The following is a 26,316-nucleotide window of genomic DNA, read 5'->3' on the forward strand; positions in this document are numbered from 1 at the left end:
GATACCCAGGAATTTGAAGCTTAACACATGCTCTACGACAGTTCCATTGATGAAGATGGGAGTGTGTGCATGGCTCTTTACTCACCTGAAGTCCACAATGATCTCACTGGACTTTTGTGTGTTAAGCACCAGGTTGTTATTGTCACAACATTATAATTTCCAGGGGTGCCAATAATGGTGGAACATGTGTTTTTGTTGTAAGAAATTATAGTAAAGTAATTATTAGTTATTATAGTTATAAATTATTATAAAATTATAAAAATGTTGTTATAGTTATTAATTATTATAAAGTAATTATTTCTTGATGAGGGATTTGATTTTCTCTGAATAAATGTATTTTAATTAATGGTTGGATTTTTCAATTTTTTTGTGTGAGATGAAGCTACTTCACCAAAAGGCGGATTTTTTTCTCTCACCCTTTTTACTGTTACTGTGTGTGTGTGTGTGTGTGTGTGTGTGTGTGTGTGTTACACAGTGTCCCAATTTCAAAAAAGTTGGGACACTGTGTAAACTATAAATAAAAACAGAATGCGATTAATTTGCAAAGAATGAAAACCTTATATTGTATTGAAAATAGTACAAAGGCAATATATAAAATGTTGAAACTGATAAATGTTATTGTTTTTTGAAAAATATGCTCATTTTGAATTTGATGTCAGCAACACATTTCAAAAAAAGTTGTGACAGGGGCATGTTTACCACTGTGTTGCATCACCTCTACTTTGAACAACACTCTGTAAACATTTGGGAACTGAGGAGACCAACTGCTGTAGTTTTGAAAGAGAAATTTTGTCCCATACTTGCCTGATGTACAGTTTCAGTTGCTCAACAGTTTGGGTTCTCCTTTGTCGTATTTTGCACTTCATAAGGCGCCAAATGTTTTAAATGGGAGACAGGTCTGGACTGCAGGCAGGCTAGTTTAGTACCCGGACTCTTTACTATGGAGCCATGCAGTTTTAATATGTGCAATAAGCAGTTTGACATTGTCTTGCTGAAAGAAGGAAGGCCTTCCCTGAAAAAGATTTTGTCTGGATGGCAGCATATTGCTCTGAAATGTGTATACATCATTCCGCATTAATGATGCCTTCCCAGATATACAAGCTACCCATGTCATGTGCACTAATGCACCCTCATACCATCGCAGATCCTGGCTTTTGAACTGTGCACTGATGATAAGCTGGATGATCCCGCTCCTCTTTAGTCTGGAGGATGTGGTGTCCATGATTTCTACAAAGAATTTCTACTTTTGATTTGTCAGACCTTGGGACAATTTTCTACTTTGCCTCAGTCCATTGTAAAAGAGCTCGGGCCCAGAGAAGGTGGCAGTGTTTCTGGATATTGTTTATATCTGGTTTTAACTTGCATTTGTGGATGCAGTAATGAGCTGTTTTCACAGATGATGGTTTTCTGAAGTGTTCCTGAGCCCATACAGTGATTTTCACTACAGACACTTGTCTGCTTTTAATGCTGTGTTGCCTGAGGGCCTAAAGATCACGGGCATCCAGTATCAGTTTTCAGCCTTGTCTCTTGCATACAGAGATTTTTCCAGATTATCTGAGTCTTTTAATGATATGTACCATAGATGATGTGATCCCCAAATTCTTTGCAATTTTACATTGAGGAATCTCATCTCATTATCTCTAGCCGCTTTATCCTGTTCTACAGGGTCGCAGGCAAGCTGGAGCCTATCCCAGCTGACTACGGGTGAAAGGCGGGGTACACCCTGGACAAGTCGCCAGGTCATCACAGGGCTGACACACAGACACAAACAACCATTCACACTCACATTCACACCTACGGTCAATTTAGAGTCACCAGTTAACCTAACCTGCATGTCTTTGGACTGTGGGGGGAAACCGGAGCACCCGGAGGAAATCCACGCGGACACGGGGAGAACATGCAAACTCCGCACAGACCGGCCCTCGCCGGCCACGGGGCTCGAACCCGGACCTTCTTGCTGTGAGGCGACAGCACTAACCACTACACCACCGTGCCGCCCACATTGAGGAATGTTATTCTTAAATTGTTACACTGTTTCTCCATGCAGTCTTTCACAGAGCAGTGAACCCCGCCCCATCTTTACTTCTGAGAGACTCTGCCTCTCTTGGATGCTCTTTTTATACCCAATCATGTTACTAACCTGTTGCCAATTAACCAAATTATTTTTTTAGTATTACACAACTTTTTCAGTCTTTTGTTGCCCCTGTCCTAACTTTTCTGAAACATGTTGCTGACATCAAATTCAAAATGAACATATATTTTTCAAAAAACAATAAAATTTCTCAGTTTCAACATTTGATATGTTGTCGTTGTGCTATTTTCAATGAAATATAGTGTTTCCACGGTTTGCAAATCTTCACATTCTGTTTTCATTTGTGCTCTACACACTGTCCCAACTTTTTTGGAATTGGGGTTATGTACACACACACACACACACACACACACACACACACACACACACACACACACACACACACACACCAGGCAAAAGTTTGGACTTTACATCTTTACACAATTCACTTCCAGTGTTCCAGCTAACTTTCCAAGAGGACAGGGTGCCACTGATTATCGCGGACAATTTTGCATGCATCACTATAGACAAAGAATCTATCATACAAAATTAGCCATACTGGAGAACTATGCAAGGTAGATTACTTTTGTAAAATAGAGTAAGCAAATCTGAAACTTCTGGCATTGTTTTTTTTTTTTTTTAGATGTATCTTCTACAAGTTTATCTGTAGATGTACTGAATGAGCTTACAATCACTCGCGTACACTTGTGCCAGTTGTTGTCAAACACAAAGCTTGCTAGGCAATATGGCCATGTAAACAAATCTATAGTTGCGATGACACCATGTGAAAGTCCTTCATAGGTATATAATACATGGCTGAGAATGTTAATCAAGTCCAAACCAATAGAGTATACATCCACAGGCCTGGGATAACTTCACAAAGCACACTGAACAAGGGTTAGGAGAATAGACTTCACTTGTGGAACCGGCCCCATTGCGGGGACTGTGGAGTTGGATGTTTTTTGTCATGACCGGTCACGACAGATTACGACCATTGTTAAGCCTATGTAACTTGGAATCCAAGAATCAAGTTTGTGGAATTGGGCTAGCTTAGCATAGTCGGCTAGGCCGAGGGCATATTGGCCTCTAGGTGGCGCTCTAACACTAGAGACATGTTTTCTGGACTCCAGACTAGTTTTTTGGAACTTGCCCCAAACTCAATTCTGATTGGCTGGGGACCACCCCTGGACCCTAGGCCATGCCCCCCAGACTCGATTTTTGGAATTGGGACTAGTTTTTTGGAACTTGCCCCAAACTTGATTCTGATTGGCTGGGACACGCCCCCCGACCCTAGGCCACGCCCCCTAGACTCGATTTTTGGAATTGGGACTAGTTTTTTGGAACTTGCCCCAAACTTGATTCTGATTGGAGGGTTAGGACAAAAATTAGGGGTCCTAACATAGGCAGAGCTGCAACTGGAGTCAAAAAAGGAATGAAACAAAACTCACATTTCTGGAATATTTTAAACTTGAGATTTATTTGGGATAAAATGATTTACAGTCCCCAATGCAGGCACTGCATCCTGATGTATGACACATGCAGTTAATGAAATCTCCAATTCACCATAGTAATGGCCAGCAAAAAAAAAAAAGCTGTCACAACCCCTATACAAACGTCTGGGTAATGCTTAAGTCTATAGTTATGTCTGAAATCTAAATATTGTATTGAACAATTTTGGTAATAACTCCTCACTATGCATGCACAACTCACTTCTGAATACGCCCAATTGTCTGCTATTTTCATGTATCCATTTAGCACCATTATGCACCAGGTAGGGTGAGTGCTTGTCGAGGATGTCCTGGTCTAAACAGTTTAGTATTTGATTATTGCCCATTATTCAACTCCATCTTTAAGAACAACTCATCGTTCTGCCCCAAAATACAAGGTGTTGAGAATTTTCAACAAGTATTCAATGTGTGTTTATTTAATTATGAAATAAATTTTTCATGTCAAATACCAGATTTGCTGTCACACAAAAAGCGCATAAATACACACTCCTTAGATATTAAAGATTTGAGAATAATCAAAATTAGCAATAAACAAAGGATTGGAGCACTGTATGTGGCATCTTGACTTTATTTCCTCAACTCCATGATAAGATTAAATATGTTTTATTTTTCACAGGCTCTTGGGAGATCTTGCCTCCAGGTACAACAAACTTGATATAATAGTGACCTCTCTCTCTCTCTCTCTCTCTCTCTCTCTCTCTCTCTCTCTCACACACACACACACAATATAAATAAATAAATAGATGATTTATACAATATCGTAGACTTTATCATTAATCTCCAGTGCTTGAGAGTACACAAAATTATTTTATTCTTCAAATTAAGATATTTTACTGCTTGGTTGAAACAGAAACAAATGGGCATTAAATATTTGCAGAGAACATTACTTTTACAGTTGAATTATTTTTTGACAGAAAATAATAAAGTTGAATAGTTGCCAGGAATACCTGAATATTAATACTAAAAGGCAAATTAAATTGCAATACAGCATGTTCGTTGTAGCATTTGTACTTTCATGGATTATCATTTGCTGAACATCTTATTGTTCACACTGTTTTTCCCCCCTAGTGATGTTGCAGTGGAGCTACCCTTCATGTTAATGCATCCTAAACCAGTAGAAGATTCCATCTACAAAGATGGTGTGTTAAACTTAATCCTTTTAAATTGCCTGCTAAAGCTTGTTTACTTAAGTAATAAGAAAAGTGTTGCCACAATAATAGTTTTCTTTAAAGTTTACACCATGATATGTTTATACCATTATATACAACCATCAATTGCATTTCATTGTAACATGTTGATATTTCTTGTTAATCAAAGGCTCTTAAAAAAAGCAATAAGTAAGCATGCAGGACAAATAAAATTTATTTATTTGAATATAAATTTATTCACAGTAGGACAAAGTACAGAGGATCCTTGTTTGTCAGTGTTTACAATATTCATTGTCAGAACTTGTTTGCCTTCTTGATGTTTTATTAGTCATAGCCATGCTTGAAGAAGCAAAACCAATCCAAGCCACCCTGCTTAACTTCATCTCATTAACCAATATGTTCTATATCAATTCCAAATTTTGTATTTCAACACCATTAAAATCCCTGCCATTTTAATTTATATTTGACATTTCAAACCTGGCTGTATTCTAGTACATTTTTGGGCTATTGTGCTGCCACTTCAAGAAACATGATTAGTCCGATATGCAGTTCGAATAACTGAATCTTCATCCATGGAATTGATTCTCAACAAGTGACCTCGGTTAAATATTAGTGTAACAGATTCTTGTATGGATTATCCCTTGCATGGTGCCTGAGAAGCATATGCATTGGGCTGAAAAGACCCTCATATAGTGGCTATGATACAATAAATCAATGCCAACCAGGCCCAATAAAAGATCTCCATTAAATAGTTGTTTAACAGATTAGTAGTTACCTGTTCTCTTGTTGTGCTTCATTTTACCTAGTTTGAAGAAATGTACTTATTTATATGTTACCCAGTAGTTTTTTTTTACTTCTGCTTTACCCTTCCCTATTATCCTTTGTTCTTTTTCTGTGTAAGCACTAGAAAATGATCAACCACTTGACACAAACCTGATTGAGTTTGACACAAAGTAAGTAAATTTTATCATATTTTGTAGAAAAAAATGCCAGTTATAGTTCTTACATTTATGATTGTACAGTTATTCAAAACCCACTCCAAAGGATTGATTCATACTGCAGTTATTACATATTGCATTTAAATGTTACTTTAATTGTTGTTTAAAATGGTGCATAATGTAGTCAATGTTTGTTCATCATGTTTTCTATTTGTCCTTTTAAATCATTACAGAAATCACATTCATAGTTATGGAGTTATCTTTAGATAACTCTGTCCTACCACATACTATCATAAGCAACACAGAATTTTGTTGTAACTATTTAAAACAAGAAGCAGTTTTTATTCAGGTATTTTCAAATGTCTTGTTTAAAATCTAAAGCTTTGATCTGAGTGTCACATCAGCATGTCATATTGCCAATTCTCAGAGTGCTCGCAGGCTACTAACATGGCCACCATTAACTACAAATCCCAGCAACATTTACAGTCTACTCATTGCACACACCTAGACTCAATCACTACACACACTATATTCACCACACCCATTCATACATCGAGACTTTGGTCCAGCTGAGAGGACGACCATGTCCTACAATATCTCTGCGGTGAGTCTTACTGAAGATCAGCACCATAGATGGAAGTCCTGTTGGCACTGGCACCATCATTCTATGCATACCAGTGTTCCAGCTAGCTTTCCAAGAGGGTGGAGCACCAATGATCGTGGGCAATTTTTCATGTATCTTGGGCAATTTTGCATGCATCACTATAGACAAAGAATCCATCATACAAAATTAGCCATACTGGTACCATCTGTAATTGGAGTGGCCCATACTAAGAACAGTTAAGGAAATTCAGCACTTTCTTAGCTTTGGTAACTTTACAGGAGATTCATTCATGGATTCAGCTCCAATATTATCCTCTCATGACCCTCCTAAAAAGGGTCAGAAATAATAGTCTAGAACAAAGCAGCCATTATGGTTTCGCTAAATAGCATTCACCAAAGCTATGGTTCTCAGACACCTGATCCTAAAAAAGCCCTTTGTAATGGAAGTCAATGCCTCTAAATCCAGTTTGGGAGCTGTATTGTCACAGTGCATTGGAGAGAGCCCCAAACTCCACCTGGTGGTGTTCTCCAGAAAAACCAAACAACAACAACAACAAAAAACCCTTTCACTTTCAGAGCAGAATTACAATGTTAGTAATCAAGAGCTGCTGGTGGTAAAACTTGCTCTGGAGGAGTGGTGTCACTGGCAAGATGGAGCTGCTTATCCCTTCATGAAGTGTACCAACCATAAAGCTAAATAAATGTCAAGGCTAACCCTCTTTACCATATGCACCCTGCCAAAAACCAAGACTCAAAGCCCAAGTTCATCTTGCCTCCCTCTGATTTCATCAGAGTCATAACCTGGGATTTTGATCAAGAAATCACCAACATGCTCCCATATCATGCCCTTGTCACCTGTCCCCCCCGGTTACACCTGTCTGCCCCCAAGACAGGGTGACTCATCACCTGGTCACACAATTCTAGCCACTGACTACCCTGGTACCCAACATGCATTTAATCTGTTCAGAACTAAATATTGGTGGCCTAATATGCTGGCAGACATACACTGCTATATCTCCTCCTGTACAGCTTGTGCTCAGTCCAGGGTGCCCCATACTCACTTACTGGTAAGCTTGTGCCACTTCCCATGCCACAGTATCCCTGGTCCCACATTGCCATAGATTTTATCACTGATGCCCCTGAGTCCAACTGAAACATGGTAATCAGAGTGGCCATAGGCCAATCTTTTAAGTCCCTATGTCTTGTCCCTCTACCTGCCCTGCCCACTGTGTTTGAAACAGCAGAATTTATTTTCAGTCACACATTTGGCTACTTTTGAATCCCACAGGACATTGTGAGTGACCAGGGCATGCAATTCACCTCATGAGTATGGTCCAGCTTCATGGACATGTTGAAAGTCACTGTAAGTCTCATGTTGGAGTACCATCCTTAAACGAACAGGCAAGTGGAAGAACCCAACCAGGAAATAGGTTGCTTCCTGAGAATCTTCTGTTCTGAGAATCAGGAGGATTGGGCATGGTTCCTTCTGTGGGCAGAGTACAGCCAGAATTCTTTCTGCCAGTCTGCCACATTCCTAACCCCATTTCAGTGCTTGCTTGCTTGGTTATCAGCTACCTCTATTCTCCTGGAATTCTATCCCCACTGACTCGGAACACTGTAGATCAGGGGTCACCAAACTACGGCCCGCGGGCCAGATCTGGCCCGCCACCCCCTTTTGACCGGCCCCCCACCCCCTCTGCCCCCCATCACTTGAACCGGCCCTATGAGGCAATCCCCAAAAGTGGTCATGGCCTATTTTTTTAAATTGCTTTTTGGCAAATAATATGTCTGCATCTTGTATTTTGTTGATTTTATCAATTAAAATTGATATTTAGTTATAAAATGAACTATTCATATTTTCTGAATTTTCGTCATATGCTCGCGATCAAGCAGTGACAGGCAGCGCACGTGCAGAGAACTGTCAGTGTTCAGGACAGCAAAATGGCTAGCGGTCAGCGAAAAGCTGACGGAGAGTGCAGAGTTTTTAAAGAACAGTGGGCCACCGATTATTTTTTTGTTCAGTGTAAGGACCGTGCAGTTTATCTTGTATGTAAAGAAAGTGTGCCAGTTTTCAAAGAATATAGTCTGCGTCGTCACTATGAAACCCGCCACAAAGAGTATGCTAGTTTGCGAGGGCAAACAAGAGAAGACAGGATTCGGAGGATGAAATGCAGACTGGCTGCACAACAGAATGTATTCCTTCCCCAAACCCAGATCAACCAGGCTGCTGTCCGAGCTAGCTATAAGGTAGCTCACCTACTAGCTACCCATGGAAAGCCGTTTACCGATGGGGACTTTGTTAAAGTATGCATGCTTGCTGTGGCCAAGGAGGTGTGTCCCGACAAGAAGGATGCGCTCGACGCGGTGAGTCTCTCCGCACCTACTATGACCAGGCGAACCGAAGATTTGGGGGACAACGTGTATGACCAGCTGAATATGAAAGCATCAGAATTCGAGTTTTTTTGCTTTGGCCATGGATGAGAGCAATGACGTGCAGGACACAGCACAACTGCTGTGATCTATTGATCTATTGCTCATATTATTATAATTTCATTGTTTTTTAAAATGTATTTATTTTATAGGCCTATTTATTTGACCTTTATTAAGTGCTGCATACAATTATTATTTATATTATTAATATCAACAGGCCTACCTACAATTTATAATTTTCCACTCACCTTTGCCAGTGTCAATCACCTCAAATAGGCAGATGTTTCTTACCTTGACAGCTTTGATATTATTTTTATTAGAAAATAAATAAATGGAATATCAGTGGTATTTCAAATTAAAACAAAGTGTGAAGACTCGATTACTACTTTTGCAAACCACTAGTAAAGATAAACAAATATGTGCCAGGAATCAAGTGTTGATATAGTAGTATGGATATAGTAGTGGGGATGGCCGTGCCAGGCTAGTAATCTCTACTACACAATGAGGCCTGCTGGTGGTCATATTTGTCTGGGTCATACAATTCTATGTGATATAGCTGACCCGACCCCGGCCCCCATCACAGTCAGGAACGACAATGTGGCCCCCAGAGAAAAAAAGTTTAGTGACCCCTGCTGTAGATGATTAGTTCAAGAGGAGTGAGCAAGTGTGGGAGAACACCCACCAATGCACAGAACAAGTGAAAAAGAAGACTAGGCAAATAACTGACTGAAACAGAGGTGAAACCACAGTACAATCCAGGCGATCATGTATGGCTGTCCACCAAGGACCTGAGAACAACACAGGGGTGGAAGAAGCTCAATCCCAGATACATAGGTCCCTACAAGGTACTGCAACATATTAATGAAGTGGCATACAGGCAAGACCTGCCCCGGCATAGCTGATTAGTGCCATCATTTTATGCATCATGCCTAAAACCAGTCAGCTCTGGTCCACTAGCTTCTGACATTCCACCCAACATGCCTCCTGAACCCCTGGATATAGATGGCTAGCCCGCATACATCATTAAGACTATCCTGAAGTCCCCCTTTTCAGATTCCAGTTTCCAGAGTGCACTTTGGTCTACTACTATGGCGGCCATGAATTACACTTCTCAGAAATGTTCAGTCACTCATGGCACATGCCTGGACTCAGTCACCACACACACACACACACACACACACACACACACACACGCTATCGAAGCACATACTTTTTAAGTAATGCTCAGTATTTATTGCCTGAACTTAACAAGCCTTTTCCTTTGTCATTGCTATTCTGTTTTTTTTTTTTTAAATCTTGTTTTGTCTCTTGAATTTTGCTATTTTGGAATTTGCCTTCATTGTGTTGTTTGCTAAACACCTGACCTTCTGCCTGATTTTGACTACAACCTTACCCTTACAATTTTGAAAGTTTGCCAGCCTGTGTTTAATGAACTGCTCAAACTGCATTTTCATGTATCTCCAGCCCTGCCTGTGACAGTCAGTAGTAGCAGGCAGGAATAACAACTGAAAAAGCGTAATTTAAAGACAAGTTGGTGCATCAACATAATTAATAAAAAATACCCCATGTTTCTGAAAGTACTGAACACCGACACATTAAGACTATAAGTATATTGTAGTGCCCCTAGTGGCAAGGAGTAACAGACAAATGGACAACAGGTGTGAAGTGCAGAACAGGTGGGTTTTATTTTCACTCCTGATGGCGGCGCGCAGCAGTGCAGCGGCTTCTCTAGCTCTTGGTGGTAGCATTAAAGTTAGCACTACTACTGCCAGTAAAATGGCAATTAAGTACAGCTTAGCAAAGCTAAAGGAGCTAAACAGCAGTCTCCATGCTCCTTTTTCTCCAGTGCTCAAAGCAATGCTCAGTAGGCTTCGGATTTTACGAACAATGGTATGCAATGACTGGCGGAGCTAGCTTGGAGTCAAGAGGAGGCGGTGTGCACAGAAGCAGAAGAGGGGCAAGCGGGTCGGCCTGCTAACCAGGCTAAGAGCTAATGCTAGCAGGCCAGCTATTCCATCGCTCTTTTTATCCAACGTCTGGGCTTTGGATAATAAAATGGATGTGCTACGACTGAGATTGCAGCTCTGCATCTCCCGTTGGCACAATGTCTTTGTTCTGACTGAGACGTGGCTTAATAACAACATGCTGGACTCCGTCTTTGAGCTTAATGGGTGGCTACTATTCCGCTCGGACAGAGACCGGCAGCTCTTCAGAGAAATGAGAGGAGGGGGACTCTGCATCTATGTCAACAAAGGTTGGTGCACGAACTGTTCTGTGGTGGGCAGATGCTGCTCTGAGGCTGTGGAGCATTTAATAGTGAAATGCTGTCCTCACTATCTGCTGCGGGAATTCACAGCAGTGTTCATAGTGGCTGTTTACGTCCCTCCGTGAGCTACCGCTAAAGACGCTCTGTGGGAGCTGCACGACAGTGTCTGTGTGCTTTAAAACAAACATCCAGAAGCATTGTATGTGGTGGCAGGGGATTTCAACCATGTGAATTTGCAGGACACTCTCCCCATATTCCACCAGCATGTTAATGTCACCACTCAGGGTGAAAACACTTTGGATAAAGTGTTTACCAATGTACGAGGAGTGTACAGAGCAGTGCCCCACCCCCACCTCGGTGCCTCAGACCACATCTCCCTCCTGCTGGCTCCTGCATACTGCCTAGTGTCAAGGAGCAGGAACGCAGTAACAAAGACCATCTCCGTGTGGCCTGAAGGTGCTGTGTCCATGCTCTAGGACTGCTTTGAGACCACAGACTGGCAGATATTCAGGGAGGCTGTGACATTAGGGAGCAATGTGGACTTGGAGTACATGTCTTCTGTCCTGTACTACATCAGGAAGTGTATGGAGGATGTGACCACCTCCAGGACCATCTTCATCTGGCTGAACCAGAAATCTTGGCTGAATGCAGAGGTGTGCTCCTTGCTGAGAACCCGCGATGCCACATTTAGGGATGGCAATGCAGCAGCACTCAGAGCAGTGAGAAGGAACTTGTCAGTGGGCATAAGGAGAGCAAAGTCCGCGTATGCTCTCAAGATCCAGGGCCATTTCAACTCAAGTGACCCACAGAGCATGTGGAAGGGCATCAGGTGCATCATAGACTATGAGAAGAGTGATGCACAGTGCCCTGAGGACCCAGCACTCCCCGACACCCTGAATACCTTCTACACTCACTTCGAGGCCTCCAACACCACTACTCCCTCTCGGCTCACCCCCTCCCCCGATGAGCCCCCAGCCATCAGCATAACAGTGGCAGAGGTGACGAAAACACTGCAGGGGGTCAATCCCTGAAAAGCCCCAGGCCCTGATGGGATCCCAGGCAGGGTTCTGAGGGACTGTGCTCACCAGCTGTTTGAGGTTCTGATGGACATGTTCAACATCTCGCTGACTCAGGCCAGAGTCCCATCATGCCTCAATACAGCCACGATCATCCCTGTGCTGAAGACCTCCACAGCGTCATGCCTCAACGACTACTGCCCCGTTGCACTTACCCCTGTCACCATGAAGTGCTTTGAAAGGCTGGTGATGAGGCACTTGAAGCAGACCATCGATGTGGCAGAGGACTCTTCACACCAGTATGCTTACAGGCAGAACTGGTCCACAGCTGATGCCATCTCTGCTGTGACCCACCAGGCTCTCTCTCACCTGGAGTACAAAGACTCCTACGTGAGGCTGCTGTTTCTGGACTTTAGTTCTGCATTTAATACCATCATCCCGCAGAAATTGGTGACCAAGCTGGCAGCGCTGGGAACCTCCTCATACCTGTACAATTGGGACCTGGATTTCCTGACCTGCAGGCCACAGCATGTCAGGATTCACAACACCACTTCCTCCACCATCACCCTCAACATCGGCTCCCTCCAGGGCTGTGTGCTCAGCCCTCTGCTGTACACAGTGATGACCTTCAACTGCAGGGCTTACTATGAAAACAATCTCATGGTGAAGTTCACTGATGACGCAATGGACTCATCACCAATGGGGATGAGTCATTGCACAGGATGGAGGTGGACTTGACAAGGTGGTGCAGGGACAACAACCTCATCCTCAACATCCAGAAGACTAAGGAGATAGTTGTGGATTTCTGCAAGACTGGCACCCACCCCCTCCTTTCTACATTGATGGAGCAGCTGTGGAGATAGTTCCCTCCATCAGGTACCTTGGAGTACACCTGACCAACACGCTCACCTGGTGCACCAACACCACACCTGTCATAAAGAAAGCCCACCAGCGCCTCTACTTCCTGAGGAAACTGAAGAGGGCAGGACTGGGGGCTGACGCCCTCAGGTCCTTTTACAGCTGCGTGGTGGAGAGCATCCTGATCTCCTGCCTCATGGTGTGGTATGCTGGCTGCACTGTGGCTGAGAAGGAGGGGCTGCAGAGGATGGTCAAATCTGCACAGAGGACCATCAGGTGCAGCTTACCACCCATCAGTGACATCTACACCACCAGATGTAGAGAAAGAGCCACCTGCATCCTCTGTGACCCCACCCACCCTGCACACGGACTTTTCACTCCCCTGCCCTGTGGAAGGAGGCTGTGCTGCATCCGGGCAAAAGCATCTAGACTGAAAAATAGCTTCTACCTGGATGCAGTCTGACTGCTGAACTGCTCCACCCCCCATATACTGAACACTACACACCTTATCAACATGCCTTAATACTGTGAACTGTTGCTGCTCATGTTTTTGCTGCTGTACTTTCGCACTGTTGCACTGAACACCTTCAAGCTGTTGTCACTGCAGCTTGAATACTTTACTTTACAATACTTTACTGTCCTTTGAATTTTAATGTTGTCCTAGATAGCTTTTATTTTAGTTTATTCTATTTTTAAATCCAACCTTAGTTTATTCTATTTTATTCTATGTTATTTAATTATTTTTACTTATTTAGTTAGTTATTCAAGCTGCACACACCGGGACCTGGGTAACTGTGTTTTGTTCTTGTCATGTCACATGGTCTGAATGACAATAAATCTGAGTCTGACTCAGACTCAGTGAGCCTGTGGTGTGCAGGTGGTGATCAAGGTGAGATGAAGGGGGTGAGGAATGGTTGAAGGAGGTGAAGAGTGATGGGCTGGTCCTTACTGGAGGATAGCAGGTCTCCCATCCTTCCAGTATGTGGGAGCATCGTCTGAACTGGTGTCTGAGGAGTAAAGAGAACACAGAACATCAGGGTAAACTTTTAGGAAGATGTACTCGCACGTTAGGCCGTGCGCAGCCCTCATATACTCTGCTGTGATCTCCTGAAGGGTGAATGTGCACACTGTAATATTAGTAGCTGCCAGCCACGTGGTGTTTGGCTGCTCCTCTGTATGTGTGTGTGTGTGTATATATATATATATATATATATATATATATATGTATGTGTGTGTGTGTGTAGTGCTGTCCCCTGTCTATGGCGCTGAACTGCTGCTGCTTAGTTTTGGTGTGGAGGGTGGGGAACTGTCTTTCAGCACCATAGCTGATATGCAGTGTGGAGTGCCTGTAGATGGGGAGAAGATGGCCACCAGCCCACTCTCTTTACATTGCCCCCCCCCCAAAAGCTCCAAGCTGCCCATTTGGAGAAGTCTGGGTTCAGAACATGTGCTGTTGGGAGAGGCCATCTGTGTTGCCAATGCAGGATCCTGTCCGGTGTTACACCTGGGATGAGAAGCCTTGGAGAGATAGAAACCAGCATTTTTATTTATTTTTTTTATTTTACTGTTGGTGTTTTTTGCTTTGGCCATCCACATCCCTAGTCTGTGACTAGGGTGAAATACCCATCAAGCAGGTAATAATGGAGCTCCTCCATGGCCCATTTGATGGTGAGGGCTTCTCACTCCACTGCTGCATACCTTTGCTCAGTAGGAGTCAGCTTCTGGCTGATGGTAGAGGATGAAGTGCTCCTCTCCCTCAAAGTCCCGTGACAGCACGGCTCCTAGGCCCAATTCTGATGCATCCGTGTGTACAAGGAAGAGATGCTGGAAGTTGGGGTTCCTCAGAACTGAGGAGCTCATGAGGGCAGTTTTGAGGGACTGAAACGCTGTCGGGAGGAAACTATAGAGGCAATGCTAGGTATGAACTGCTGGTACTAGCTGGCCAGCCCCAAAGAAGTCACGTACTTGTTTCTTGGTGGTAGGCCAGCAGTAGTTCTGGACAGCTTTTGTCATCTTCTCTTAGGACTTCAGGAGCCCCCAGCTGATGCAGTACCCCAGGTGCTGTGCCTCAGTCAGACCCAATGGGATTTCTTAGGATTTGCTAGCACTTCCTGAAGATGGTGAAGGTGCTCGTGTCAGCTGGTGGAGTGGATGACCACATTGTCCAATTAGGCCATAGCATAGGGATGGTGGGGCTTTAGAATGATGTCCATCAGTCTCTGGAATGTTGCTGGTTCCCCAGGAAGCCTGAAGGGAGGATCCACTATTACCAGTGTCCAGACTGGGTGCTGAAGGCTGTCTTGAGTCATGCCTCTTGGGAAAGGGCCAGCTGCCAGCATCCTTTTGTTAGGTCAGGCATGGAAATGAACCTGGCCCTCCCAAGGTGCTCTATGAAGTCATCCACTCATGGTGTAGGGAGTATCTGTCAAAGTTTGACACATTGTTTAGCCTCTAGAAGTTGTTACAGAATTGGAAACTTCCATTGGGCTTGGGGACAATGATGATGGGGCTAGACCAGGGGCTGGTGGATTCCTCAATGATGCTGTCCTGGAGCATCCAGGCTACTTCCACCTCTATGGATTGGCGGTGGGCCTCTGGGATGTACTAGGGCCGCTGCTGGATGACTATTCCTGGATGTGTTTTGATGTCATGTTGCAGGAGGTGAGTCCACCTGGGCTCCACAGAGAACTCATCCCTAAGCTGATCCTCCAGTTCCCTCAGCTATTGCAACTGGATGGGTGTTAGATCCTTGCCTTTATGGACCTGCTCTGACATAGCCAGACATGCAGGGGAGACAGAGAAGGTTGACACAGTGCAGGTACTGGCTCAGTCCAGCATATTTCTGCAGGTTAATATGGTAAAGCTAGCTGAGGACTTTCTTACCTGGCTGCTGCAGGTGGTAGTCCATGGGACCTGCTCACTCCTGGATCATGTAGAGGCTTGCCAGTGGGCAGGGAACTTACAGCTTGCACTTGGGGGGACAAGGAGGACATGGGTGCCAGGTCAGAACTCTCATGGCTGGGCAGGCCAGTTATAGATCCTCTACTGTTCCTTCTGGGTTGCCCACATGTGCGATGGAAGCCACCCTCTCAGTCCACTCTTGCATCTCCTGGACCTAAATGACAAGGGAGCAGAATGGGGATGGCTGCACCTCCCAGGCTTCCTTGACAATGTCCAGTAGGCCCCTGGGCTGTTGGCTGAAGAGGAGCTTGAAGGGCATGAACCCTGTGAACCAACTCTACTGAACAGGAGCACCAGCTCTTGGGCACTGTTTTTTGAGGTGGCCTTGCAGAGAGGGAGGGCCTCTGGGTAGTGTGTGGCATAGCCAATGACCACCAGGATGTACTTGTGGCTGTGGGTGGACTTTGGCAACAGCTCTACAAGGTCCATGCCTACCTGCTCAAAAGGGACCCTGATGATGGGAAGGGGAATCAAGGGTGCCAGGGTCACCTTGTGGGGGGAGGTCCGTTGGCACTGGAGGCACTGCTGGCAAAAGTTGTGGACCTCAGCCACCATTCCACACCAGTGAAACTGGTCCCAGATCATCTCCAGAGTGTTCTGGGGCCTCAAGTGGCCACCTATTGGGTGGGCGTGGGCCAGGTGCATGACAGTCAATCTTTATCCTGGGTATGATGAAGAGATCACTGGGGTCACCCCAGTGGTTGCAGTGGAAGTGTAGTCGTCCCTTCTTTGCCAGAAAATGTTCTCCCTTTCAACCTGTAGCACCTGGCCCCAACAGTGCTTCACCTGGAGATCCTCATATTTTTCCCTTCTGAAGTTTCTTTCCTTCTGGGCCTGTTGGGACAAAGTGGAGATAGGATTAGTGGTTAGGGAGGGCTCACCTTCAGCCTCGACGTCTGCAGCTGCTGACTCTTGTTCTGCGAAGAACGTGGTCCCAGGGGCCACTGGAAGGGGGTGCTGGTGCTGCGGTGGTAATCTCTTGGAATTCATCATCTTCCTCCTCCACTCTGGGACTGCCATGGAGGCAGGTAACCCCAGCCAGCCCCTACCTACAAGAAGAGGCACAGGGAGATAAAGAATTAAACCACTCAGCACTGGCCACTCACCTCTTTGTCCTTCTAGCTGGACCGCTACAGTCAGGACCTCTCTCACATCTTCATGCATGCAGGTGATAGCTAGACTTCCAAAGGGATGGGAGGGAGGTTCTTGTTGGGGCTGAGGGATGAGCCATGATGATACTCCCTGAATCTAGGAGTGCAGGTACTGTGGTGCCATTTAGCCATAGCATGATGGTGGGGGCCTGTGGCTGGAGGGCAGTATGAAGATCACCCCATGCCACCCACAGTTTGCTGGGTCAAGTCATCATGCGGCATGCCGAATCAGTGGGCAGTGGCTCGGCCTGGGGTGATGGCTGCAGTGGGGTTCTAGTTGTGGTGGTAGTGAGGTTCGTGCTGAAATGGTGGCTTCTTCTTTCTCCTCCCCATCTCTTGGGTGGCTATAGTACACTACAGCACAGCAACCATGTCTCTAGGGGTCTGAGCCACCTCCATCCCCACAGCCCTCTACTCTTCACCCAGGAGGTCCCACAGGAAATGAACAAGTGTAACCTGCTCCATAATCTCTGTGGGGGTGAGCTTGTCTGGTTGGAGCCACCTCTGAGTAATCCACAGGAGCTTGTCCATTTTGTGTTAAGGGCAATTCCATGTAAATGTCAACCTCACCATGCAAAAATAAAGCAACATGTAATACATCAAAACCACTCCCAGAGATATCACCTAGGCCTGTATTTTACAGATGTGAATAAGTTGAACCAATTTGTAACCAACCTAATATGTCACTGTCAGTCTTTCTTTCTTATAATGTAAACCCCAAGCTAAAATCAACTTTGATCATGTACAATTCTATATTATTGCCACAAGCCACAGAAATGTATGCTAAAATCCACAAAACAGCAAAACAATAGCCATCCTAAATATTATTTAAGAACTTTGATAGTTTTAGCTGATATTTAGAGAGTTTTTCAAAGGGTTATGGTGGTTAAATTGCTGATTTTCTAAACATATGCCATGTCTATTTCAGACGCGTCACATCCATAACGGAATTTCGTCACATCCATAACGCTGACTTTTCCTTCCGAAACTCTGCATGAAATACAAAATATTTTAAACAAAGATTTTTTAATATTCACCTTGGACCCCTCTATCAAATGGATATCTCCATTTCGACATTAGGTTTACAATTTCACAGTTTGATAAAAATGTACAGTCACCCAAGAAAAGTGATACTTTTTCTGTCACATCCATAACGCATCTTTTATTGGCATTTTCTGGCATGCCCTAGATGTGCTATGGGAATTGTTCTTGTTCTATCACTTCTCCAGTATGGTACAGCCTTAAAATATGCAACACCTGTTTAAATACTGGGAGACAATAAAACATGCACTGGGTCATTTATTGCCATTTTGAGTTCAAGTGTCACGTCCATAATGCTGGAATTGCTCTTAAGGGCTTTTGGCCCAGCTTGTAGCTCCAAACTCTGAGACAGCCTGGGTGGAGGAGAGCCCGCAGTGAGCCAGGATCACCTCCTTGAGCACGTCATGGTCTTCAGCCTCGACCAGGGGGAGGGCATGGTAGGTCCACTGTGTCTCACAAATGAGGAATGGGGCAAGGATACAGGTTTACACTCTGGGTTGCCAGCCTTCTCTTTTGGCAACCCTCTTGAATGCCCCCAGGAATGCCTTGACATCATTGTCCATGTTGAGCTTGCTTAGAAGCCACTGGGCATCGCAGATTGGGCCAGGGAGGGGAACCATGGCATTTGCTTCAAGCTCACCAGTTCCTGGGTAAGAGCATGAAGGCCACGGGCCACCTCTTGGAAGATCCGTCCCTGCTGCCCACTCATGTTGAGAAGGTGCCTCATCATGGGATCCATGGCTTGAGTGCCAGGGGCTGTCTTCTGCCCACACTGTCCACCAGTGTAGTGGCCCTAGTGGCAAGGAGTGACACAGACACTCAAACAACAGGTGTGAAGTGCAAACCAGGTAGGTTTTATCTTCTCTCCTTTGTGGAGTGAGCCTGTGGCATGCAGGTGGTGATCAGGTGAGGAGAAGGGTCCAAGATGGTCCAAGGAGGTGAAGAGTGATGGGCTGGTCCTTACTGGAAGAAAGCAGCTCTCCTGTCCTTCCAGTGTGTGGAGCGTTGTCTGAACTGGTGTCTGATGAGTGAAGAGAACACAAAACATCAGGGTAAGTGTTCAGGAAGATGTACTCACACGTTATACTGTGCGGAGCCCTTATATACTCAGTCATGATCTCCTGGAGGGTGAATGTGCATGCTGCTGTAACTAGTAGCTGCCAGCCGTGCTGTGTTTGGCCACTCCTCCTTATGTGTGTAGCGTGGTCCCCTGTCCATGGTGCTGAACTGCTTGCTTTCAGCACAGAGGGTGAGGGACTGGGTTTTTTTTCTCTTTTTTCTTTCAGCATCATGGCCGATACTCAGCTAGAAGTGCCTGCATATAGGGAGAAGGCGGTTGCTGGCCTGTTAGCTTTCCAATATACTACATGGCTTAGAATTTTAATTTGGTTCAAACCAGTAGAGTATATACTAGTGCATCTCAAACAATTAGAATAATCATCTTTTGGCTGCTCCCATTAGGAGTCACCACAGAGGATCTGTTCTGCATATGATTTGGCATAGGATTTACACCAGATGCCCTTCCTGATGCAGACCTCCCCCAATCTATCTGGGCTTGGGCCTGGTACTAAGTATGCACTGGCTTGTATCCCAGGGGCTTGGTATTTTACCTAATCTGCATGTTTTTGAACTGTGGGGGAAACCAGAGCACCTGGTGGAAACCCATGCAGACATGGGGAGAACATGCAAACTCCACACAGGCTGTGAGGTTCAAACCCGGGACCTTCTTGCTGTGAGCCAACAGTGCTAACCACTGTGCCATCCTCTCAAACAATTAGAATATTGTGGAAAAAGTTCAATATTTTCTATCAGTTATTTAAGAAAGTTAAATTTTAATATATTCTAGATTCATTACACACAAACTAAAATATTTCAAGCATTTTTCTATTTTAATTTTGATCACTATGGCCTACAGCACAAAAACAAACAAACATAATCCTGGGGAAGACCGCTGACTTGACAGTTTCCCAGAAGATGATTAGGAGGGTAAGCCACAGAAGATCATTGCTGAAAAGGATGGCTGGAAAAGGTGCACAAGCAACAGGGTCTTTGTACTATTTTCAATGAAATATAGGGTTTTCCTGATTTGCAAATCATTGTGTAAAATGTCAATAAAAACAGAATGCAATGTCCCAACTTTTTTGGGAAACAGGGTTGTATTAACCATTGCACCAGTGTTCAGTTGGACAAAAGGAAAACAAGTGTAGGTTTTATGGTTTTAAAACCAATGTTGCACACAAGCCAATAAAGAAATGTGAGGTAGGCAAACTAGACAAGACATGAGACAAAGTCTAAGGCTTGGACTCACTACTGTAGGTACAATCACAGTTACTATTAATATTAAGTGATCAATCTCATTAAATCAGTCTAATTAAATTTGAAGGTTAATAATTATATTGAATCAATCCCATTGAATCATTTAATTTGACTCATTTGAATTGAATCATACCATAGAATCAGTCTCATTGAATCGTTTGAACTGAATCATTCAGGTGAATCATTCAAATGAATCATTCAGTGAATCATTTAATGAATCGTTTCATTAATCCTGGATAAATTACCAACAGCTAAATTATGGTATATTCCAAATTATTATTGATCACTTACCATATTACATAAATCATCTGCACCTTTTTGAATTCTTTGAGAGATTAGGTGACTTCACAGATATTGGAACACCAACAATTGAACACACAGTTTTAATAATGATTGAATTCATTATAACAAAGATAAAAATGAATAATCAATATATACAAGCAGTGAGGTGTGTGTATGTATGTGTGTGTGTGTATGTGTGTGTTGCTAGCTAAAACAAAGGAATTTTACCTAAGTAGAACAAAAGGATTAGCACGTGTTTAGCTAACATGTGCTTGTGTATGTGAGCACATAGTGTAGGCCTCTAGGCCTGAGCAAAGGTGTGTGTGTGAGGGTCTAGCTTGGTTGCTAGCTGAGACACAGGAATTTTGTTATCTGATGTGTTGGTATGTGTGAGTGTGGGGGAAGGACTGCCACGTGTGCAGACAAAAGGCTAGCTCTGTTTAGCTAACCAAAGTGTGTTTGAGCACGAGGTAGGCCCAGATTAGCTTTGTGTTGCTAGGCAGACAAAGGGAAGCTGTAGCTAACGTGGATTTATGTGTATCAGGCCTGGTCAGGCCTGCTGGGCATGTGTTTTCTAAGTAATGTGGGTGCAATCAGTTAATTATTGATATTAAGTGATCAATCTCGTTAAATCAGTCTCATTAAATTTTGAAGGTCAATAATTAAAATGAATCAATCCCATTGAATCGTTTAATTTGACTCGTTTGAATTGAATCATACCATAGAATCACTCTCATTTGAAGTGAATCGTTCAGTGAATCGTTCAATGAATCATTTAGTGAATCATTTAGGGAATTGTTCAATGAATCATTTAGGGAATCGTTCAATGAATCATACCATGAATCCTGGATAAATTACCAAACAGCTAGATTATGGTATATTTCCAAATTATTACAATCACTTACCATATTACATAACTTTTATATGCACCCTTTTTGAATTCTTTGAGAAGATTGGGGACTTCAGATGTTGCTCACACAAATAAACACAGTTTGTTTAATAAATGAATTTATTATACAAAGATAAAAAGAAAAATAATAAATCAATATATACAAGCAGTGAGGTGTGTGTGTGTGTGTGTGTGTGTGTGTGTAGGACTTGACCATGTGTTTAGCCTCGTGTAGCTAACTACACGTGGTGGAGGCCTAGCTTGTTGGTAGCTAAACAAAAGAATGTTATCTAAACAGAACAAAGGATTAGCTCTGTGTTTAGCCTTGTGTTGCTAGTGTGAGTTTGCTAAAGGCCCTTTGGCCTAGCTAGTGTGTTTGTTAGGCCTGGTGAGGCCTACTGAGCACGTGTTGCTAAAGACAAGGGTATTAGCCGTAGCTAACTAAAAGCTAGCTTGTAGATTTCTAGCTGAGGTGTGGTTTATCAGGCCTGATGGCCTGCTGAGCACATGGTAGGCCTTGATTAGCTTTGTGTTGCTAAGCAGACAAAAGGGAAGCTGTAGCTAACCCACTAGCTCATAACCATACTGAATCCACTGAAATCTTGAGATCAAGATGTATAATAATGAAATTATAATGTTAGTAAGAATAAAAGAGAGAGAAGCATGCGCAGCCTATCTATTAAACAATTGAGAGAACATAGAACCAAAATAAATCAACACGCTGCGTGTCTAACAGTGTAACAGATAAACCTGGGTTTAAATTCACACTATTTCAAATAAAAGCAAATTCCTAAGACTATCCTAATTATGCCCAAATGCCAAAATCTTACTTAATCCTGCCTTTAGCAAGATATGAAGAACTATTCGCCGGTGTAGTTTCGGGCCTCGCCGTGGGAGCACGTGAGCCGCTCGTGATGGAGGCGCAGAAAACTTTCGGGTCCAGCGGAGCACTTGGGTGGTTCCCGTGGAAAGCAGAGGATTCTTGGTCCGAACCTCAGCGTTCGTGAGGAAAAGTCTCTGATCAGAATAAGATGCACAGCGCTTTTGAGTTAAAAAGGATTCAATCGCTTCTTAACTTTTAACTGCCTGGGCTGCAGTCGTGACGTCACTTCTAATGCAAGTAAACCGGTTGTAACTCAGGTTGAGTTTAAAGATTGCGCGACTCTAGAGTTTACCTTCGCCAAGGGTAAGAAAGAAAATCGCGCTGAGTGATGGATCTTGCAAGAAAGAAGCCGTCTTTCTGGGTGGAGAGCGCCTCTTTATACGTCCAGATTCATCGGAAGGCAGACGTGAGAGACAAAGATGGTGGAACTTCCGCTTGGATTTATGTGTGCATGGCAGACTGACGTAGGTGATCCCGCCCACGCGTGACGTAGGTCACACGGAAGTTGCCTGGGAATTGTAGTTCTGACACAAGATGGCGGTATGATACCTACAGTAACAAAAGAATTCCACACTCATAACATTATCAAACCCCCTGAAGTCTTAATAAGGTCAAAATGTGTGTTAAGGAGATTGAGGATATTAGTAAAAAGAATAAGAGAAGCATGCACAGCCTGTCTATTAAAACAATTGAGATTAAAACAAAAACAGAACAATCAACAACTCAACACGCTGCGTGTCGAGCAGTGTAAACAATAAACTTGGGTTTAAATTCACACTATTTCAATAAAAGCAAATTCCTAAGACTATCTTAATTTATGCCCAAATATATTTTACTCAATATCTTGCCTCTAGCAAAGTTCTGAGAAGATGTTCGCCATTGCAGAGCTTCGCTGTTCATGAAGCACGTGAGCCGCTCGTGTAGAAAGCGCGGAGAACTTTCTGGTCCAGCGGATCACTTGGGTCGTTTCCGTGAAGGCAGAGGATTCTTGATCCGAACTTCAGCGTTCGTGAGGAAAAGTCTCTGATCAGAATAATATGCACAGCGCTTTAATCAGGAGGAATCTGGTCGCTCCTAATTAAAACTGCGTTTGAGCGGCAGTCGTGACGTCACTTCTAATACGAATAAACCGGTTGTAACTCAGGTTGAGTTTAAAGATCGCGCGACTCTAGAGTGTACCTTGGCCAAGGGTAAGAAATCGCGCTGAATGATGGATCTTGCAAGAAAGAGGTGTTTTCGGGTTTGAGAGCATCTCTTTATGCATCTAGATTCCTTGGAATCCGGACGCGAGAGACAAAGGGCTGAGGAATTCCAGGCGGTTTATGCCTTCCTGGAGGATGACGTAGATGATCCCGCCCCGGCGTGACGTAGGTCAACGCGGAAGTAGGCTGATGGGAAATGTAGTTTCTTAAAGAGACAGTGGCCTGTACCTACACTACTGATGCAATAGTAAAACAAAACTTTGCAAAAACTGAAAGTATGGGATATTTTAAAAGTGTAGTGTTATTAAGCAGATGACTTGGATTAATAATCAGATGACTGAGTGGGGATAGATGCTTGACTGGAGATCATGGAACTGTTGGTTGACGATCACAAATGATGTAGTGAGCAACCTTGTGAGTTGCAGACATGGGCATGACTCCAGTATTCTCTGAATGTTCACATAATCAGTATTCCAAAATTACCTGCTGACACTTTCTCCAGGAAGTGACCTTTAAATGAGTGAGTGGAGCATGAAAAATATGAATATTGCAGTACATTGTTTTGTGATACACTTACTGAACAAAACTAAAATATGTGTAAAGCAGTGCATCTGCTAAATTATCTTTATTTCTCCATTTGTTTCTAGTGATGATGATATCATTTTTGAGGATTTTGCAAGGCAGCGACTTATTGGAGCAAAGGATGACAAAGAGGAGGAAGAAGGTACAGACTCACCAAAGCTGAATGACACATAGATGAAGACAACAAATGTTTTACCTGATCACACCTGAAGGGATCAACTGAAAAAAACCTGTAGAGACAAACCAGTTTGTGACTCCCTTTACCACACATCACTGTGGTGCAGTTGCTGTGCTCCTGTTTACATACGTTTTCTCCATCCTGAATGGGTGTAAAAATGTCAGTGTTGAAAAACATTACCTCTTTAAATAAGCATTAGTAGGTGAGATTAATTCACTGGCTTTCTACAGAGTGCCTACACAGTATTTATGGTAAGACACAATATAGTATTGCATTTGATCATGGTTAAAATTACCTTTAATAATAGCATGCCTTTGTTGTTATTTTTATTCCTGTTCTTTTTCCATTTGAAGAGGAAAAAAAAATTAGAGACCATAACTTTGTGATTAAACCTATTCAAATTATTTCTGTCCTGAACACTTTGCAGTCAAGTATACAAAAAACATTAATCTAGATTTATAAAAATGTTTCCCATGAAACACCTTCAGGGAGGCTTTTAGTGTAAATTGCCCTTAGTGATCACTGTGCACAGTGGTACTTTTGCCACAGGAAGTCATTTTGAATCATTTACGTAAGGGATACTGGTAGATAAGATTACAAAATATACATAAAAGAGAAATTTTCATGGGGGAAAGTACCATTTTTTTCAGAACTTAATTAATGGAATTCAAACTATTAATATAATTAAACAGATTTAATAAGTAACTAGATAAAATTACTGTACATGAGAATCACCTTTGTAATTAATTGTATTTTTATTCATGTAGGGTCTAGGGTAGAACATAAGCACAAATTGTGTGTGCTATGCTGAAAACAAAACGGGCAAAAATAGGGTTTAAAAAACAATCAGTCAAAAAACACTACATCAAGCCAATGGCTTCAGTCTCCATCATTCAATATTAATTTTCTCTAACATATTCAGAAAATATTTATTTTCTAGTTGATACAATATATAATTGTGCAATATATAGATAATTGTTGCATTGATTACTGCTTTGTTTCTTGCCTTACATACAGTTTTGTAAAAAACAAAACAAAAAACAAACAAAAAAAAAACCCACCCCAAAACAGTCTGCTTAAGGAGTACTTGGCTTAAACGATCATTGAAAGTGGGTATAGTAGCAAAGAAAAGTTTAAGAACCACTGCTGTACTTATGCACATGAACAAAGAGTAAACCCTATAGGCATTATTGCAAATCACACACTGTGAACAATATTAAATTTATTGGTATTTGGGTAAAGACTGATTTGGCTCTGTTTTTGTGAAGATACTGTCTTTGGCAGTGGTAATAGGAATATGAAGAATATCTACCATTCTTATCACTTATTTTGTGTTTTGGTAATGGTCCTGGAAATTGAAGCCAATTTTACAAGTTTTTTTTTCCTTCACTCCATGTCCAATAAATTGATTCAATGTAAAATGTTTGTACTGTAAAAGGTTATAGCAGGTCTAATAAGAATATTATTACTGTACTATTATACATCCTTTTTGTTTTAAAAGTTCAATAAACAGAGATGTTTAACTTCCCGATGCATACAACATGTTTGGACTTCTTGACAATCATATATACAGCCATTCATCTTGGAACACTGTTAGTAACGAAGTTAGCATAAAGTGCTGATGACACGTTTTTGACATCTTTGGCGATGTTTTATAACATAAAAAGTAATTCCCGATGATCCATATATTAATTCACGAAGGCGCCTATTTTACAAGTTATGATAAAAAACGCGGCTATTTGAGCAAATTTGACAGGGCTGCAGCACCCAGGAGACGAAGGAGGAGGAGGAGCTATATGACGTCAGCGAAAGAACCTTCCTCCTAACTTACCAGTTTGTTGTTGATGCGACAGGTGTTCAGTTTGTCATTATTTTATATATATATATATATATATATATATATATATATATATATATATATATATATATTAGTTATTATGCCTTTGCGTTGTGTTGCCGGCTTTTGCTCCAAAACCTACAAGGATGGGGTAAG

General features: G+C 42.8%; 1 protein-coding gene across 1 annotated transcript in view; it reads left to right on the forward strand.

Annotated features, from left to right (window-relative positions):
- Positions 1 to 25,709, forward strand: part of arrb1 (arrestin, beta 1) — a 73,052-nt gene extending 47,343 nt beyond the window's left edge. The window contains exons 13-16 of the mRNA XM_060944098.1: positions 4,196 to 4,219; positions 4,648 to 4,718; positions 5,629 to 5,680; positions 24,211 to 25,709. Of these exons, the coding sequence (XP_060800081.1) occupies positions 4,196 to 4,219; positions 4,648 to 4,718; positions 5,629 to 5,680; positions 24,211 to 24,319 (256 nt within the window). The 3' untranslated portion in view covers positions 24,320 to 25,709. The remainder of the gene's footprint in view (positions 1 to 4,195; positions 4,220 to 4,647; positions 4,719 to 5,628; positions 5,681 to 24,210) is intronic.
- Positions 25,710 to 26,316: the final 607 nt, after the last annotated feature.

The sequence above is a fragment of the Neoarius graeffei genome, chromosome 17, assembly GCF_027579695.1.
Source record: "Neoarius graeffei isolate fNeoGra1 chromosome 17, fNeoGra1.pri, whole genome shotgun sequence".
Classification (NCBI taxonomy): Eukaryota; Metazoa; Chordata; class Actinopteri; order Siluriformes; family Ariidae; genus Neoarius; species Neoarius graeffei.